The 19,507-nt window shown below is 39.6% G+C and overlaps 1 protein-coding gene across 7 annotated transcripts in view; it reads left to right on the top strand.

Moving 5' to 3' along the window:
• The window catches only part of sox6 (SRY-box transcription factor 6), a 411,688-nt gene that overhangs the window by 96,712 nt on the left and 295,469 nt on the right, over positions 1–19,507 (top strand). For 6 of the 7 annotated variants that reach the window (XM_043705793.1, XM_043705792.1, XM_043705789.1 and 3 more), the window contains one exon: positions 2,835–3,081. In XM_043705793.1, the coding sequence (XP_043561728.1) occupies positions 2,835–3,081 (247 nt within the window). The remainder of the gene's footprint in view (positions 1–2,834; positions 3,082–19,507) is intronic. The other variant, XM_043705791.1, reaches the window with a different exon arrangement.

Raw genomic sequence — 19,507 nt, 5'->3', positions numbered from 1 at the left:
TTAGTTTTGAGCCATTAGTTGTGGAATTGCTTAGCTTGATGCTTATGATTTTTGGCATGCAGGTAGCCTTCATTTATAGCTTCACTGTGTTGTCACCTCAAGCTTGGGTATGCCTGACACTGTTCCATGCAAGCTCTCCTGCACTTTTCATTCAATCAGTGTTGGTTCACCTGCTCATGAAAATCTTGCTAGTGTGCAGTGAGAGGCGTTTTTGCTTCCATTTACATTAATTAGCCTTTTATTATGAACTAGTCTCACCTCATTTATGTGCAGTTTCCTATTCTCTCATCCATCAGTTCGAGACTGGGCAGTGACAATTTCCAACATGAAAGTCAGAGCAGTTACCTGGTTACTTCAGCTCACTACTTGCTTCTCTGGCCCTATATCTTAATCACTATACAACACTAGGATACCAAGCTAGACCAAATCATATTTGCTATCACTGGATTTGTGACACAGTGAAATTAAAATGTTCAATGACCCTCAAAATTACCCAAGTGCTCCTCACCAGCCTTTAAGACACCAAGTTTATAACTTAGACAGAAATTAACAATTTATTATGAATGCTGTAACATTAATAGAGTAAAGCTAAACAACAAGATAAACTAATGTCTGAGTTAATCATACGATTGGAGCACACAATCACAACTCACTCTCAATCCAAATAGATACAGCTAAGGGATAAATTAGAAAGAAAATAAGAATTGTACTTTGCCAGTTCACTAACTGTTTCAAATGATGAGTACCAGGTCCTAATTAAATCCTTAAATGCTGTGTTTTATTGTAGGTATGTGGAATTGTATTTTGCTTTAATTCCAAAATCACTGGTCAATGCAAGCAGCTTTCAGCAGACTCTGAGGAATATTCACCTATTCTTATAAACTGGGATACTCCTCTGAACATGTAATTATTCTTTAACCGAATATAAAACTAGAGAGTGTAAAACTCAAACACACCTTTCCAGTCCCACAGCTTCCAAGTAGATAGCCTTCCACTCCCAAACATTAGTCGTAATCAGTTCAACTTATGGTTTCTCTTTTCCACATTCTGTGTGGTTGCCTGGCCAGCAGTGACATCCCCCTGATTGACCAGTGAAACATCTAACCTGTTACCAATCGTTGCACGTAACACATCCTGATGTCAAAACGATGCAGTGTTCTCAGAACAATAATTAACCTGCAGTTATCTTTCCATGCCAAATCCCGTATGCAAACATCAGTTTGCTTGTTCTTTTTTTATAAAAAAAGGCTGCTGTTCAAAGTTCTAAGTTTGATTCTCAACTTCAGCTCATAGTTCCAAATCAAACACAAGTAAAATAAAGAAAAATGGTGATGTCTCAACAAGACATTAGTCACCAACATCTCAGGACTTGTTCCTGATGGCATTGAACTTGTACCAGCCTCTCCACACCCTCATGGTAAATCACCAAGAAACTTGCAATACAGGTCTGCACTTCGATCCTGTACTTTGGAGCATGCCACCTCTTTAAATTGAAATGCCGCTGGCAGGACACTTTGCACTCATGGACATGCACCCATCTCAGGGATTAGACTAGCATGCCTCTCATAGCTTCTTGCTCATGAAAATCAGTGCTTACTCGCTTTATGCCTGCTTTGATATTCACAGCATCTTTGTCTTGCCTTTCCATTTTGCAGAAGATGAATAGTTAAATAACCAGGTTGGGTGGGAGCATGATAATGAACAAAGCCAATTAGGTTCATGAAGAAGGCCACAAAGCAGGGACTATGAACTTTTGAAGGGACCACCTACAATGAGAGAATGACAGACTCACTGTGTGAGGCATGACTGCTGTTTTCTTCTCTGGAGGTTAAAATGGTTGCTCACTTCATACCTTGTACCATCAAACATCCTGTGGTGCTGGAGATGGCTAGATTACATTCCTGTTGTTTCAGCTTCAATGACATTCACTCACACAATTGGTGATGAAAATCAACAGATGTTTACAACCTTGCGAATTCATTTACAATGAAGTTTCACTGTATCATCTAAATGCCCTCAGAAGATATTACCTCTCCTTTCGTTCCTGTTATGTCTTGCTGCAGTCTCATGGTCTGCGACTGGGATGGATGGAGCCTGGCCTACAGTAGGCCCGTTGGTCTTTGGAGTATTGGTTGGGTGACCTGAGGGATTATTTTTAGCTAGAGGACCAAGACATGCTGAGTGTAACCTGCCCAGAGGCAGCTGCACCCTCCTTTGGAGCTGAAGGTGAAAGTAAGCGTGGAGATGGAAGGCCTGGCCATCATCGGAATGTCCTGAGAGGAGACTTCGGGCTTCTCTGAATGTGGCTTTTCCCTCCTGTTAGGTACCTACCACCCTGTCTCCTTGTGATAAAGAGGTACACTGAGGGAGGTTGAGATTCTTTGCCCCACTGTTGTTTTGCCATCGGTGCTGATCACTACTAGTATTGACAATGCCATCATCACAATGATTGAAATGTCAGAAATGCATAACTATTTTGTTTTTTGAATGAAAAAACTTTGTAGAGACTAGTTAGAAAAGTCTTCATTGAATTGAAAGTTCAGTTAATGTAATACTGATTTGGTTACATGATTTTGTTTAATAAATTTGTTTAAAAACAAAGATAATTTTAGCCAACATTTTTTTAACATAGTTTGTTTTTTAAATAGATATAAGGCATGAGTGCAGTATATATGTGATTCAGAATTGACCATGCTTTCCATGTTAAAAATAATAACTCTGTACATAATATATATAGTAAATCATACATTTTGAAAAATTCAAAACAACTTTCTCAATATTTTAAAGCACTCTGTTATTGTAACTAAACCTGTGTCCTCCATTATGTTCAACAGCAGAATGTCTTCCAAGCAAGCCACCTCTCCATATGCTCCTTCTGCTGATGGAGAGGAAGCAATGGTCCAGGAACGATTGGTACGGGAGAGGGAAAGGGAGGAGCTCAGTGATCAACACACAGCCCCACATCTGCCCCTCCATACATTAGTAATCAACAAACCTCACTCTGAGGAGCTACCCGCTGTTGTCAGCAGCCTCCAAGCAGACAGTGATTGGGAAAACATGGCGACCACCCAACACAGAACGGTAAGGCAGCCCAAATGTCTTCATGTAGCATCTTTTTCATCTACAAAAGTTAAATCTTTGTGCTTTCCAGGCTTTGATTTTCCACTGCTCATTCATATGTTCAATCATAGATCCCATTTGCTAAATGGATATTCTGCCCCCTGGGTGAGATACCTGCCTCTCAGTTTTGCCACCAATGGAAACTGAGTGAAAATGGATTGTCCTAGCCGATTTCTATATCCACAGAATACTACGAATTGTTTTCTACCCATTACTACCAGACACAATTCTGTGATAGCAGAATGGATTCTCTGATTTCTCCCCTGAACAAAATAACCTTTGGCAGAGGTTCAAAGCAGCTTGGAGATTACTCAACTAGATGATCATTGTTTACATCTGAGTATGACAGGAACACCTCTTTATATCTGTCTATCTTTTTCTCTCTCACACACACACTTGCTCACACTCACTCACACACTCTCGCTTATGTACACACATTCCTTGACTCAGTCATTCACTCACATACACACTCACTCACACACTCACACAGAAACACACCATGAAATAACAAAAATTGCTGGAAGTACTTTAATCAGTGCTGATGGAAAGACCTCAGCCTGAAATGTTTCTCACGGCTGGAGTTTAGACAAACTCCTTCCCCATTTACATGCCCCACCTCACCATTCCCCACCAAACCAGCTGTGTTTTTGGCAATGGGAAGAGCGTGCCAGGCCAATACCTTCCTGCTCACCCCTGACCAGTTTCCTAAAGATGCCAGGTGAACGTTGGCAGCCTATTCATCCTTTTTCAATAAATAACTAACAGACAATTGAACTTATTACTAATGTCACATGAATATGATGCTACCCATGCCATAAAATGGTTGGTCAGGCAGGATTGTGAAAGCCACGTTTTAAAAAAAACAAAATCCTTAGGAAAAGGGTGATGAGGCTCACTTTCTTCAGGAGGCCCTATGTGCACTTTGGGGACACTTCCACCACTTTTATTCCTCCCAACATGGCCCCCAATACCTGTACTCTAACCTCCTCTCTAGACTCACTGCTCCCTTCCCATTCAAGATTCCTGACTTCCCTGGACGAAAGATTTTTCTTCATCCCAGGGCCAATGTGCACTCTTGCAGACCACCTGCTCAGTTCTGGTGCTATCAAGGAGGAGACTACCTCCCACTGAGGGCTGTGGGTCCCACTTTCTGCCGGCTGGTACTGTTTTATCACTTGCACTATTTTTAAGCCTGTTGCCTCTCATCTAACTTTTGCAAAGGTGAGGTGAGTAATATCCTTACCGATTAGATTCAAACCTTTTTCTTTCCACAGGGACTGCCTGACCAACTGCATACCTCCAGGTTTCTTTTTGTTTTCATTTCAGATTTCCATCATTGGCAGTATTTTTCTTTTCTATGGAAATACTGTACATTTGTCTCGTAACTTTCAGTCATATCATGATGCAATCAATAATTGTGTTCTCATAGCCTCAACTGAGAGCTGGTATTATAATCTATTGTCACTTTAGTTTGTGTCCAACTGTTGTGCATGAGATACTAAATTTACTCTCCTGAACTACTGGGAATGTATTATGCACATGATTAAAATAGCATCTGTTATTCATAAACTGCTATTTACAAAAAAAAGGACGAGATGAAGAACCTTTATCTTCTTTTTAGTTTAACATATTTTCCTAATCAACGTGTTCAGAGGTGCTATTACATACCTCAGAAACAGGTGGGACTTGAACCCAGGTCACTCAGTTCAGGGATAGGAACACTACTTCTGTACCACAAGATTCAGATGGCAGGCCTGAGTGCATTATTTGTGAAGACTATAATACCCAGTAGATTTCGACTTCAAAATTCTAGAACTTAGCCCTTCATAAAATCTAAAGCCAAAGACCAGGAATAGTTCAGATAAATTCCCAGTGACGAGATTGAAAAATGATGGTTATTCTATTTCTTTCTGTCACCATCACCACACACTTCCCATACTTGCTTCAGTGGCCTTACTCCCCCTTAATAGTTAAATGAAGAATAGGAACTGAAATAGGAATTTCCCATACATTTCAGATTCACTCTATGCATACCAAATTCTTTGTACAACATAGAACATACAGCACTTTGACAAAGTCTAGCCATGGTGCTAAAACTTTATTTACATATTTTTAAAAATAACATTAAGACTAAACCTAACAGTTTATGCTCAGATAGTTATCCAAATGTTTCATAGAGTAATTCTATCTTTCCATAGACATGCGATAAACCCAAATGAGTAAAGTTTAAAGCATGTAAGCCGACACTTCAGAAGAAGCCAAACATATTGACTGACTGCCTCCTTTAATACCACAGCAAAGGGAAGTCATTATAAAATGAGTAGTGCAGTTAGTTTATGTGTTTTATAACTTTAACTTCTAAATTAAACTTACCCCACCTGGTGATTTAGCACCTCCCCTTCTGACTCTTATTCCACAGTGAGTTTCATACAATTCTTTTCACCAAAATAGGCGAAGAATGTATGTTACATTGTATTGAGTAGTCATATCAGAGTGTTGCATAGCCTCTACCTCTCACCAATCGCACCAAAGATAATTACCAACCTCGTCCAAGAAACCACTGAAAATCAACATTTTTCAGGCTGGAGGAAGGCTTGAGGTGAAGTTCTCCAGGGGTCAGTGTTGGATCCCTTACTTTTCCTGATATAGCTTTACAATCTGGGTCTTGCTGTGTGGGGGGCAATTTCCAAGTTTGTAGATGACACTAAACTTGGAAGAATTCTAAATTGTGAGGAGGGTAATGTGGAATTCCAAAAGGAGTGGGTAAATGGATAACAGATGAGGTTCAATGCAGAGAAGTGTGAGGTGATGCACTTTGGTCGGGAAAATACCGAAAGACAATATAAAATAAAAGATACAATTCTAAAAGTGATGCAGGGACAGTGGAACCTGGGTGCACAGATCATTGAAGGTGACAATACTGGTGTAAAGAATAGTAATTAAACCATGCAATGTTCTCATCTTGATTAATAAGGCATAGAGTACAACAGCATGGAGGTGATGTCGACCTTGTACAAGCCACTTATTAAACCTCAGATGGAATATTGTGTACAATTGTGGACGCTACATTATAGGAAAGATAATGCATTGGAGAGAGTTCAGAAGCAATTCATTAGAATGGTTCCAGGTATGAGAAACCCTTGCTTTGTGGGTAGATGGAACAACTCGGAGACTGTTCTCCCTGGAGTGGAGAAAGCTAAGGTAAGATCTTATTGAGGTTTTCGAGGTCTTGAGCGGGCTGAATAGAGTAGATGGAGTGAAGTTGTTTCTGTTTGTAAAAGAAATAGTAATGTAGGGTCATAGATTTAAGGTGTTGTGCAAATGAAGCAAAGGTGATGTGAGAAGAAACTTTTTCACCCGTGGAATAGTTAGGGTATGCACTGCTGTGCCAGATATGTGGTGGATGCATGTTCAGTTGAGTCATTCAACAAATCACTGGGTGTTTTATTTTTGGATAGTAATGGTGTGCAGGGATATGAAGAAAAGGTAGGAGTCTGAATCTAGATAATAGAGCTGGTGCAAGCACAACGGGCTGAATGGCCTCCTTCTGAATAATTATATGATTCTGTCACCTTTAATCTGCTAGTTTAGAGAATCAGTTGCCTTGAAGCTGTCTGATAGCCTAAACAAGTCACTGGGAACCAGTTCAACTCTAAAACCACTTTTGTGGTGCTAATTCTAATTGATTTACTTGCAAGAGCATCTAACAGGTATTACTGAAAATGTTTTAGTGTCATAATCAGCATGACATTTCCTCATTCACCCCATTTGAACAATAGATGCATTATAGTTTAACACTGGACCTACAGTATGAAAACAGGCCCTTCAGCCTAACAAGTCCATACCGACTCTCCAAAGAGTGACCTACCCAGACCCATTCCCCTGCCCTATATTTACCCCTGACTAATGCTCCTTACACTATGGGCAATTTAGCGTGGCTAATTCATCTGACCATCACATCTTTGGATTGTGTGGGGAAACCAGATCACCTGGATGAAGCCCATGCAGACACGGGGAGAATGTGCAAACTCCACACAGACAGTCACCTGAGGCAGGGATCGAACCCAGGTCCTGGTGCTGTGAGGCAGCAGTGCTAACCACTGAGACACCCTACTCATAGCTTTGAGCCTGCACCACCTCCAGTTCTTACTGCTGTTTGCTCCCTTCTTAACTCTTTTCCCATCCTCCATGTTCCAAAATTTATCAGATCCTGCAAAATGCCTCAGGATGTTTTTTCAGATTATGGGTATCATGGAAATGCAGGTTATGATTACTATTGACAATGGTCCACTCTGCCAAACCTCCTTAACTAAACTGAGATAGACCACTTGGCAAAATGGCCAGATTCATGAGGATGATTGGACATGCTATTTTACCCAGCCAATCAATTTTGTTGAGAAATAAAATTACAAAAGAATGCAAAACCAGAAAGGTCAAAACTTATTTTGCCTTTACTGCACTAAGTCAGCAACTTGGGAACCAGAACAACTCCACTCTGTCAGAACACATCGTTATCAGTTTTCATCCCTCTCTATGTTTCCCCTTATTCCGTTAAAAGCATTTTAGCATCTGTGTCTCTGTGCTAGGGAGCAAAGGTCATGTGACATCTTCCATCTTCAAAAATGAGAACAGGGAAATATGGGTGTGAGCCTACTGTGAGTGTGCGAGAGAGAGAGAGAGAGACTGAACATAAAAGAGAGTTAGGAATGATAAAATTGTGCGTCACACACAGAGATGGGAAGATGACATTTAGTTTTTAACTTTTAGTCAAAAGCAAGGTTCAGGGAAATAATTTTATTGTTATAATTTCTCCTAACTCCAGATCTAAATTGCAGGTAGCAAGTTAGCAGTTTAGTGTTCTGCAAAGTTGACACTACCAATCAATCAGGGAACAAAGTCTTCAGATAAAAATGGAAAAGAGTTTTGAGGTTACATTCAAACCCTTTAGGGAACTGTCTATTTTAGTGTATTCTAACTGGAAAAATATTAAATCAAGCAAATGGTTCTTTGTGGGGCTCACTAACTAGCACAATATTTTTTTAAAATTTCTGATATATTTTGGGAGAGCTTTATATTCTCCCTGGAGTGTATTTTAATTTTGGTGAATGGAACATTTTTGGCACCAATGTCGGTATTGTGTATTCCAAAGTTATCAGTTATAGCATGGTTATATATGGATGAAAATGCTCTCTTTACTGCATCAAGTACTCCCAGGCTGACTATAGAGTCAGCCAGATGTAGGACAAGACTCCTTCTATGCTACTCTATTATTTTCTTATAGGCACAGCAAAGATTGCATGTTGTGTAAAATCCCTTTATGCAATTGAGCACTCCCAAGTGAGACATTGCTTTGGCTAAGTGAAATGAAAACCTTCCTTCACACTTTGTTCCAGTGCTGAGCCGCCAGTCCTCTGGCCTAATACTGCCACAAGTTGTGATTCAAAGACCCATTGTCAGTTACAATTTCTTTTGGCATTCTTGAATACTTTTATTATGGTCAGACTTACCTAGTTTGGTTCTTTATAGGTGATATTGCTGCTGTGAGCAAACTGTTCCAGATATCACAAAATACATTAAATAGCAGCATTGATATTTGGTGAGCTTTCCTGAAAGATTTTTAAAAATCCCTATGATGCCCAAGTCAGTTTACCATCCCGTATTTTTAAACTGTCAGATATTAATTGATTACTTTTATTTCCTGTACACTAATTCTAATAAATAGTTGTTTCTATGACAATTAGCAACACATTTGTGAGGAGAGATTTTCAAGTAGAAGCTGACAACAATAAGTCAGTTTGAAATGTGAATAGATGTAAAAGGAAATAGATTATCAATATGCCTTAAACCTGAAAATCATGGTACATATTAGATTGGACTGAAAGTCAAATACAGCCTTGCTCCTGAAAACTGCGCCTTGAATGTGGCCTTGCTGAACATTGAGTACAGATCCTCAGACCTGCTGCTAGAACACAGCTTTCGTTGATGGGAGTATGAATCAGGGATGGGGCTATATCAAGCTTTGCTAAATTAACCCTTGGATTGCATAAGTATTTGGTTTTATAAAACAATAGATTGCATCCTCATCTCTCTGGGAAAGTTTTTTTGACTTTAAGAGGGGTTATTAATAATCTGTTATATTGCATTTTTAAAAATCTATCCCTTCTTTTCCTAATTTCTTCCCTTCTGCCCTTGACATTACAGCTGTAGCTAGTTCTTCCTGTCTTGTCCTGTTGTTGACAGAAAGGTTCACTCTGCTGGCAGAGAGCTGAGGTCATTTAGTATCTTTTTGTCAACCCACTTGAGATTAAATAACTCAGCACAGATTAAACCTGGGGTCTTCCTTATGGCTTGGCACATGATAGGGCAGTGTATCTTCCTATTAAACCATTAAGGTAGCTCTAACATTCTGTTTTGTTTCCAAATTATGGTAGTTACAAAGGCAAAAGTCAGTTCTAGCTTTCAACCACATCAATAAGTTTGTTCTCCATTCCAGATTGTCAAGTGTCAACCTGAGCTAAGGGGCTAAATTTTGCAGAGTTAGGAAATGTTCTGACTTCACAGACACAAATTTGAAGAAATCTCTGGAATTGACCTTCTGTCTCCAGAAACAGTTCTCAGGCAGCCATGCTGGCTGTCAAATGCAAAACTGGGCTGATTAAAAAAAGTCCTGCCCTGGCATTCTGGGACTTTGTCTCAGTTATAATAAAAACAGTTACACACTTCAGTCCTTAATCTCCCTAGGCTCCATCCATGGCAACTCAGGCTCCGCAATTACAGCTTCCATGCTCCCTTATAGTCTCCATATGCCAATCTTCCTACCTACCATGGCCTCTTAAATTCTCTGTGATATCCCATGGTATCACTCATCTTCATTACCCTTATAGTCCCAATGCCAATCCCTGGTTCCCACACCTCTATTGCCTTATAGTCTCATGCTAAGAGGAAAACTCATGCCAACAACACTACCCAACATTTTCCCTTAGACTCTTCATGACAATTTATCATGAACAGACGTTGGGAAACAAATACATTTCTAAATATCTATTATGGACTTCACTATATTTCAAAAAACACCCATTCTTATAAATCCATCCAATACATTTTAAATCCCTTGAAATACACCTCAAAAAATGTATTTAATCCTACATTAAAGACAGCTTCCCTTTAGAATCACTTGAAGGTGTCAATCAGATTATGATCTTACAAGCCGTACGTGGTGATAATGATAGGGTATGGAAACAATCAGGCAGTACCAATAGTATAATGAAGGCTTGCACTTGTATATAAGCGAACATTTATTGAAATTGCAAACACCAATTTTGTTTCAAATGCAGCCTTGTCTTAAAAAATACAAGAAATTTAAATGACTTGACAGCTTGACAGTTCCTCAACTTCCCCATTTTTATTATGCTTGTATCCCATTTTATTTCCTCTAGCTAATCCACTGTGTCTTGTCATACCCTCCATGCCAATATATCTCCTCTCTTCCCACCTCTACCATTAGATACATCCCTCCTCATGGTAGCTCCTTCATAGTTCATTGATGTCCGCTTTTACCAATACTGAAGACAAGCCAGCACTCTTCAAAGATCTCTGGCCAGGTTCAGACCTTTTCCTCCCAATCATAAATACCGTGAATTGTGTTTTTGAAATTCAGGTAAAGAAAATTGGTTCTGAGTGAAGGCAGCCACACTTTAAAATGTGCCTGTACTCCTTGAACTACTCCCCGTGCACTCCAGCCAGTAAATGGAAATGTTGCTTACAGGATAGGGACAATAGGATCCGGTGATCCAGCACCATTTTGGCAAAGATGTGGAACCCTTCTGTCTTTGCAAATGTTTGAGCTTTAGTCCCCAAGTGTTAATAACACTTACAAGCTGCAAGAGGAGTTTCCATGTTTGCTATTTCTCATAAGACTAAGTGAATTCTGAAAGAATACATTCACAATTTCACAAGAAATAACAAACATTTCGAACTTTCTCTGATAGTGAACCTCACATGTCTTTCGCTATGAAAACTACAGTGTGTGAGATTTGTCAGGTTGTAGGCAAGTGCCATACAGTTGGCAGCAAGGGTTTTGGTCCAAGTCTTGTTTTAATGGTCACACTATTAGCGCAAAAATTGCAATATTTGTAATTCAACTGGGAGCAACATAGTGAAAAAAAATCCCATAGTACTTAATGTTAACATGATTTTTAAAGATTTTGCAAAATTAACCTTCTGACATGGTCAAAAATCACTTTTGCATTAATCTAACCTCCTTCTGACAGTAATATCTCTCAAACAGAATCATTTTTTAAGGACTGATTTATTATGGTAAGTTCTGATGAATTTTATATTATTAAAGCTTTGATTTGTGGAGAGGAGAGGCATTCCGTGACACCACTATCAGTTGAGCGTATGTCAAAAGGATATTGCCTCTTGACATATCCCAGCCTGAATAACAAGCCAGAGTGTAGATAATTGAAATTACCTATTTAAATGTTACTAAATATTATTTTATTTTCTGCAGACATCTGAAAACAGGATGACTGCTTCAAAAATAACTTTGTCCTCTTTAATTTAATTTAATTCAACTAGCATTCTAAAGGGTGGGGGAGAGAAGAAGAGCCTGAACAAATTTGAACTTCAATAAACATGCTCAGCACAAGACATTGTGCCTCAGCCTGGCTTTGATGTATGTAAGTCAGTGCCAATTAGATTTTATGTATGGAATTGAACAGAGAAATGGCTCTGTATTGATGCTTTTAATAATAAATGTTAACTTTTACTTTGAATTCATAAAATTCCTCCATATTGATGTTCAATAATAATAATATGAAATATGTAAAGGCTTTACTGGATCAGATAATTTTTTTGGCAGGCTCTGATCTTTCTAATTCAGTCCCACTGCTCTGAGTGATAAGTGTGATATATTATTTGGTTTCATGGTATTATTTGGTCCCAAGTGTGGGGCCACGGCCTATGGACTAAATCAAGGCGAGTTTCAATTTTGGAGATTAAATTAAGTTGCACCAATGTACAGGGGCTAAATAATGCCAGGTTTGAGATCGAAAAGGCTATAGTTTGTAGCAGTGAGGAAGTTGAGAGAAGTAAGGAGCTCTAAGGTTTTAAGATGGATGTTTTCCTGAGATTATGATAAAGACTTGTGAACTTCTCCTGGTTTGGGATTGCCTGTTGCTGATCCTAGTCTGAGTCTGATCAGAAACAAAGCACATCTATTTCACAGTGTGAACATCCCAAACATTCATGAGCAAAGAAACAAAAACAAAGATTTCAAAATCAGAAATTTAAAGAAATAAGCTCCCCCCTCTAGCCCTCAAACTGAGTTGTAAATCTATAACTCATTCAAGAAATATATTCCTATCTAGTTGCATAATTTACATGTTAGTTTTCCACTCGTGTGGGTGAAATTGATGATCTGACTTCATGTGCTTCAGTCTCAATTGCATTATTAATGTCATAGAGATAAATAAAAGCAGTGAGGCTCAAGTGGTCCTCAGAGACACCGACTTACTGATCAAAGGCAAACTGAAAGTCTCCCGCAGGTTCAGAAAACAAATGGCATTCACAGCCTAACAAAGTGTGCATTGTTGATTCTGAGGAGCTGTCATGGCGCAATAATCAATATGCAAGTATTCTCACTCTTGTCACTTATGTCTAAAATATACAAATCCACAGAGAACTTAACTACTTGAATTTTTAGAGCTTGCTCTGAACACATTACTGTTTGTTTCATTCAGATATGCCTGAATTAGGGAAAAAAGGAAGGGTCGGTTTCCTTTCATCATTTGGATTGCTAACTCCAGCCTATTTTCTTTGATATATTGCAGCCTTGTGACCAGCAAGGAGGAATGGAGTTCAGGGAAAGGGGAGAATATTTGTGACAAAGCCATATTGACCGTTTTATATGATGAATTTTGAAATTGTTAAGAGATTAAGTGCATAGATGGCAGTCAGAAGACAATGAACCTATATATTTTACAAAAATGTGAGGTAGTCTGTGATAGGGATGCGGTCCAATTAATAATTAGGGAAGGGAAGGATGAGGAAAAATATTAAATATTTACCCAAGGGTAGTTTGCTGTTGACAGTGCTTTACATAAAATAGTCCAAATTTGCTGTCACTTAGACCATATAGTTTCATGATACTATCGTTAAGATCGTGTAGTAAGTACATTGCTGTAATTCAGTTTTGTTATATCACCACAGACAAGTCATATGGTAAAGCACTATGGAATTTGTATTGTACAGTGGTACAGTAGCCTAGTAATTTTGTACAGTAACCCTTGTAATTGACATATAGTAACATCTCTATAGTCTGACCATGTAACAGGTCAATGTGTTATTGCTAGGTTTTCTGTTTGTAAGACCTTGCATAGTGACTATATTTCAAAAGTACGTCACTGGGTGTGAATTACTTGAGGATAGCCAATGGATGTGAAAGGAACAGTATGCTTGAAATGCTATTTACAAGGGTTTCTGTATGAGAAATGTGTTAACTTCCCTGCTTACAATATTAAAACAATCCTCTTTAATATTACTGATCATATTATACGGTCTTTTTTTTTGAAGTTCAAACTGTTCTGATAACAGTCAAGGCCAGTAACCTTGTTTTTGAAGAAGTAATTTTAAATCGCAGTTTGCTGAAAGGACAAAGATACAAACATATAAATTAGAAGCAGGACAAGGCCATTCAGCCCCTTCAAGCCTCCTCGATAATTTGATAAGACCATCGCTGAACTGATTGTGGCCACAAGATTTCACAGTTGAAATAGAAGAATTTTTATTATACAAGATTTTTTATTTTCATCTTTCCAAACAACGCAGACATTATATATTATCTTAGGTAATCTCCTTTATTCTAAAACCCAGAGTCCATACCTGTTAAATGAGAATTAAAGGACAAATTGTGCTCTATTATAAATTATAAATTACACATGAAATTGCAGATATAATTAAAAGAGATCTTGCAACTTGGCTGAGCAGTCCATTCTGCATATCCATCATCAAACTCAATCATGCAGTCCTTCGAAACACTGTCACCCTTAAGAGAACTTCAGTTCTTTTTGTTCATGATCCCAAGCCAATAGCAGTGCACAGTTGAGTTCCATGTGCATGCACATGTTTGCAGAGTCTCCTTAACTTAGTTTGGATGGCACAGATCCACCAATGCTATCTTCAAGTAACAGAGACAGCTGAAACAACTGTGTCCTTGTTTATTCTCAGCTTCTGGATTTACCCTGCTACACAGCTCTGTAGCTTATCTTCTTTGTATATGTTTGACAAAAAGTTTTGTTTTCCATTTGCTGTCAATTTTTGTTTTGAGAAACTGGAAAGGCCATTTTTTGTTTCTCTTTCCTGTTTCCTTTCTCAGTTAGGGTCTGTCTCAAAAAAAAAGCGCAAGACCACCTGCTGTTTGAGATGGAAATTTTATGACAGAGCTGAAGTCATAGCAAGGAAATTAGATGTGACATTCTTGCCTTATAATTTCCCCAGTAGTTGAGACCAAGTTAGGGACTGAAACCAAAAATGGAAAGTTAAACGAGAAAATGACCATGGACCAAACCTATGGATGGGATTATTGTCTCCTGAAAAATGGTGGGGAAGATAATGGGGAAACTGACAGAAGTGATAGCAGTGCTGAGATACCTGCCCAAGTTCGGCTACCTCACAATTAAGGTTTGGACGGCAACGTCCATGGTTAACCTTCCTGTTTTGCCAACAATTGAAGCCCTTAAATAGTCAGGTAATGACCAGTTTAGGGGTTTCACCCAAAAGCAGAGCTGCCTTCTGCATTGGGAGAATAGGGTGTCCTGCCTGCTCGATTTGGTGGGTGCCTCAACTTGTTCCAGTTTTGCAATAATCCAGGGCTCAGATGAAGAAGCAGGGCTCACCTACTGAAATGTCCTACCATCCCACCTGTGCCCTTGGCTCTGACCCCTTTTCCCTGTGGCCCTCCACAAAACAACCTTTCCCACTCCATAAAAGGAAGCCTTGGACCTTTGACCTGATGGTACTGCACATAGTGGCTACAAGGCACTGATTGGCTAGCAATTTCAAATGGGGATGGGATATTCCTGCCACAGGACCTGAATTGGTTGAAAAACCTGCCAGAAAATCACACCTGATTGACACATTAATCTAATAGATTTTTCTCAGGAGTGTGGATGGGCCAGGGTCTCTCACCTTAAAAACATTTTCCAATCACAGGGACAATCCCAGTGTAGCTTTAAGTGACTGCAGGAAAAGAAAGCACACACAAAGAGAGTTCCCCATCAAATACACAAAAAAATTAAATGTAATAAGTAAAGGTAGAAGCATGCTTAAACCTATCACCCTGCACAGAATTTATTGATAAACATCTGAGCTCCTGCCTTACAGTTATTGACAGCATTGGATTTTTATCGATGTAGTGGTGCCTTTGTGCTAGGCTATATCTTGTTACAGTCATAGATTATACCAGACATGCTGAGCATCTTTTGTGTGCTGATGCGCATTGAGGTAAAGCTGGATCAAACGATTATTCAAACCACACCCTTGTGATTGAATAGTTGTTTGATGGGTTTTAGTGGGGTTAACTTTTGTTTTTCACACTCAGTCTCACAGCACTGAACTTCAAATTATTTAGGATTATACAAGAAAGTAATCTTTGAAATCAAACATTTTGCGGGGAAGAAATGGAAAATGCCAGAACTGCACTGCAGGTGTACAGGATCATTCGCTGGAATCCAAAACAATATTAATCTGTCTTTCTCCTTTTGTTCTTAATTGATCTACCACATATTTCTAATACTTTCTGTTAGTTTAGATGGTTGACATTTGTAGTTTTTCTTTCCAATTTCCATGTGTGGAGTTGGAACCTTTAGAAATATAGCCCTCTTAAATATTAAAAGACGCGAAATAAGTTTGGGTTTGTGTTTACGTTGAGATATTAACCCATTAATTCTTAATGCATTTGCATGAATTTCCTTTGTGTGATCTGTTTGTTGTTTATATGTGATAGCTGAGATTTGGTTCAGTTACCAGACAAAGGAATGTGTTCAGCATTCAAGCACAAACAACTCTGGTGTTTATTTAAATTGAAAGTCTATTTTTAAAATTTATCTTATCAAATGCACAGAAGCATCACTGAGTGTGTATGAGGCCTTCTCTGAGTTATTGACTGGCGGCAGAGATTTGGATGACCTCAAATTTATGAAGGATAGGAGACATGAAGCCAGTAGGAGAGTTTTGCAATAATGGAAATAATGTCAGAAATGAGGGTTTCAGCAGGAGATAACTGAGGCAAGGGATGAGTTGTATATATCTATGGACTTATGATTTGGGTTTTGCAAAAAAATTACCTGGTTCATTAATACCTTTTTAGGGAGGGAAATCCATGTCCTTACCTGGTTTAGTCAACATTGAGCTCCAGACTCATAGCATTGTGGTTGACCCTTAACTGCTCCATGAAATGGTCTGCAAGCCATTGAGTTCAAAAGCAATTAGAAATGGGCAACAAGTGTCGGCCTCTCCAGCGATACTTGCATTCAAGGAATCGATGAAAGGCTGGCCAACATTACTACAGAAATTCTAAAGAAAAATAAAATCAAGCAGATGATCTAGCATCGATCTAGGTACCTGAAGTGACAGCAACACAGTTCATCCTGCAAAATTTCTTCTTACTAACATCTACAGGCTTTTGTTTGGGAGAGCTGTGTCACAAACTAGTCAAACAACATAGTTTAGATTAGATTAGCTTACATTACAGTGTAGAAACAGGCCCTTCGGCCCAACAAGTCCACACCGACCCGCCGAAGCGAAACCCACGCATACCCCTACATTTACCCCTTACCTAACACTACGGGCAATCTAGCATGGCCAATTCACCTGACCCTGCACATCTTTTGGACTGTGGGAGGAAACCGGAGCACCCGGAGGAAACCCACCCAGACACGGGGAGAACGTGCAAACTCCACACAGTCAGTCGCCTGAGGCGGGAATTGAACCCGGGTCTCAGGCGCTGTGAGGCAGCAGTGCTAACCACTGTGCCACCGTGCCGCCCATACTCATTAAATCCGATGTTATGCCTGTTTCCTCGATACCTCTATTGTAGTCCCTGAATATGTCCTTTCCCACCAGCAGGATGGGCCAAGCAGTGGTGATTGCTGAGTGATATGGAACCATGAGGAAGTGGCCTTGGAAATTCTTAGTTTGAGTATTGATAATCACTGATGCATGTGTCCATGTCAATATGAGTAGGAGTTACCACAATACACTTATTGTGGCAATTATGTTTCATCTTGTTGCTGAGGACACCATGGTCCAGAAAGTAGAGGGGCAGGTAATGCTAATCATTGAAGCCCATGCTTTTGGGGGAACTGGGTCATTGCGGCTGTAGCTGGTCTTCTGGATTATCAGCGTCCATAGTAGTCAATATGGCATTTAGATGAGCCTAATTGACAGGATAATGAAGGAATGAATAATAGTCTTCAGGTTCTGGCTGAGTAGGAGGTCCTATCAGATTTCCTAGTCACTTTTCTCTTGCCCAACTTGTGGGCTTCAGTTGGGACCTTGTTACTAAATACTGTTTCCTCAGTTTTCAGGATTTTTTTTAAACTTGACTGGAGACCAATAGAAAACAAGATAAAAGGCAAAGTTCTGAGTGCCTCACTTCTTTTGGTCCAAACTGACCCTGTGCCCTATATGCTGTGTTGACCCTGCTCCATGACTGGTCCTTTCCTCTTCATGAGCAATAACCAATGACAGTCAGGATATTAGAATGTGTGCTGTATATCTGTATCCTCAGTTCATTTTCATTGCAACATGGCTTGGGCCCCAGTTGCGGCATACCCTGCCATTTGAAAGTTTGCTGATCATGATGCCTTGAGGTGGTATCTGTCTTTCTGATTTTGTCTCTGGTCAAGATTAGAGCTTTGACAAACGAAGTATAATGCCAGCTTTGGGAACACTGCCCTTGTCAGGCAGCTTCTTACTCATTATTGAAATTCAGGAAAAAGTCCTGGCTACAACAACCACCACATCGGCAGAAAAGGAGATGAAGGTTTTACCATAGCTTCTTTGAAAACTTTCTCTTCTAGTACAGCTTCAAGCTTTACTTCCCGCAAAGGTGTTTCTGAGGCTGAGTCATTCTACGGTTTCAATGTTCTTACATTCCTTCCCAACCACTTTTGTGTGTGTGTGAGACTGAGTAAGTGAGTCGGGAAATGAACTGGATGTACAGGCTGGTCAGTATGGGAAGATATTCCTCCTTCATCCCCAAAATTCTATCTAGGCAGAGAGAGGAGAAAAGCCAAAGCTGAAAGGCAATCTGCTTCTAAACTTCACATACAGATGCATTCTCAGAGTCCAGGCCAGCAAGACTGTGCACCACCAGAAGTGATTACAAAGTCAGTGTTAGTTAAACTCCAGCACTGAAAAAATAATTTATATATATGATTTGGATGTGAATATAAGAGATATGGCTAGTAAGTTTGCAGATGACACCAAAATAGGTGATGTAGTGGACAGTGAAGAAGGTTCTCTCAGAGTACAATGGGACCTTGATCAGATGGGCCAATAGGCCGAGAGCGACAGATGGCATTTAGTTTATTTAAATGTGAGGTGTTGTATTTTGGTAGGGCAAATCAGGGCAGGACTTATACACTTAATGAGAGGGTCCTTGGGAGTGTCACCAAACAAAGAGACCTTAGGATTCAGGTTCATAGTTCCTTGAAAGGGGAGTCGCAGGTATACAGAGTAGGTAAGAAAACATTTGGTATGCTCGCCTTTATTCATCAGTGCATTGAGTATAGGAGTTGGGAGGTCAATGTGTGCTATACAAAACATTAGTGAAGCCACTTTTGGAACCCTCCTTTAGGAAGGATGTTGTGAAACTTGAAAGGGTTCAGAAAAGATTTACAATGATGTTACTGGGGTTGGAGGTTTTGGGCTTTAGGGAGAGGCTGAATAAGCTGGGGCTATTTTCCCTGGAGGCTGAAGGGTGACCTTTTGCTCAGGGAATGGCATGTGGTAAAATGGAGATAGAATCAGATGTTAGAGGGGCTATGGAGGTGGGAAGGTCGCAAATGAGGTGCATTTGTTAAGGTACAACAAGAAATCTCATCGAGCCTCACAAAGAGAATCTGTCGAGAAAGCTCAATGGAACATAAACTTAGCCAAAAAAAAAATACGATTCAGCCCAATTCTTCAGGTCTTCGATCTGCACGAGTTTGTAAGGAAGTGTCATTGTCCTCTGTTGCTCACTTTACAGATGCTAACGGATATGGGGGACATGGATACGGTGAACAGCCAAGGTCTTTTTCCAGGGTAGGATAATCCAAAACTAGAGGACACAGGTTTAACTCGAGAGTGTGGTGCTGGAAAAGTACAGCAGGTCAGGCAG

The sequence above is a fragment of the Chiloscyllium plagiosum genome, chromosome 16 (genome assembly GCF_004010195.1).
Source record: "Chiloscyllium plagiosum isolate BGI_BamShark_2017 chromosome 16, ASM401019v2, whole genome shotgun sequence".
NCBI lineage: Eukaryota > Metazoa > Chordata > Chondrichthyes > Orectolobiformes > Hemiscylliidae > Chiloscyllium > Chiloscyllium plagiosum.
The sequence above is the reverse complement of the archived record's forward strand: the minus strand, read 5'-3'. Positions and strand labels throughout refer to the sequence as shown.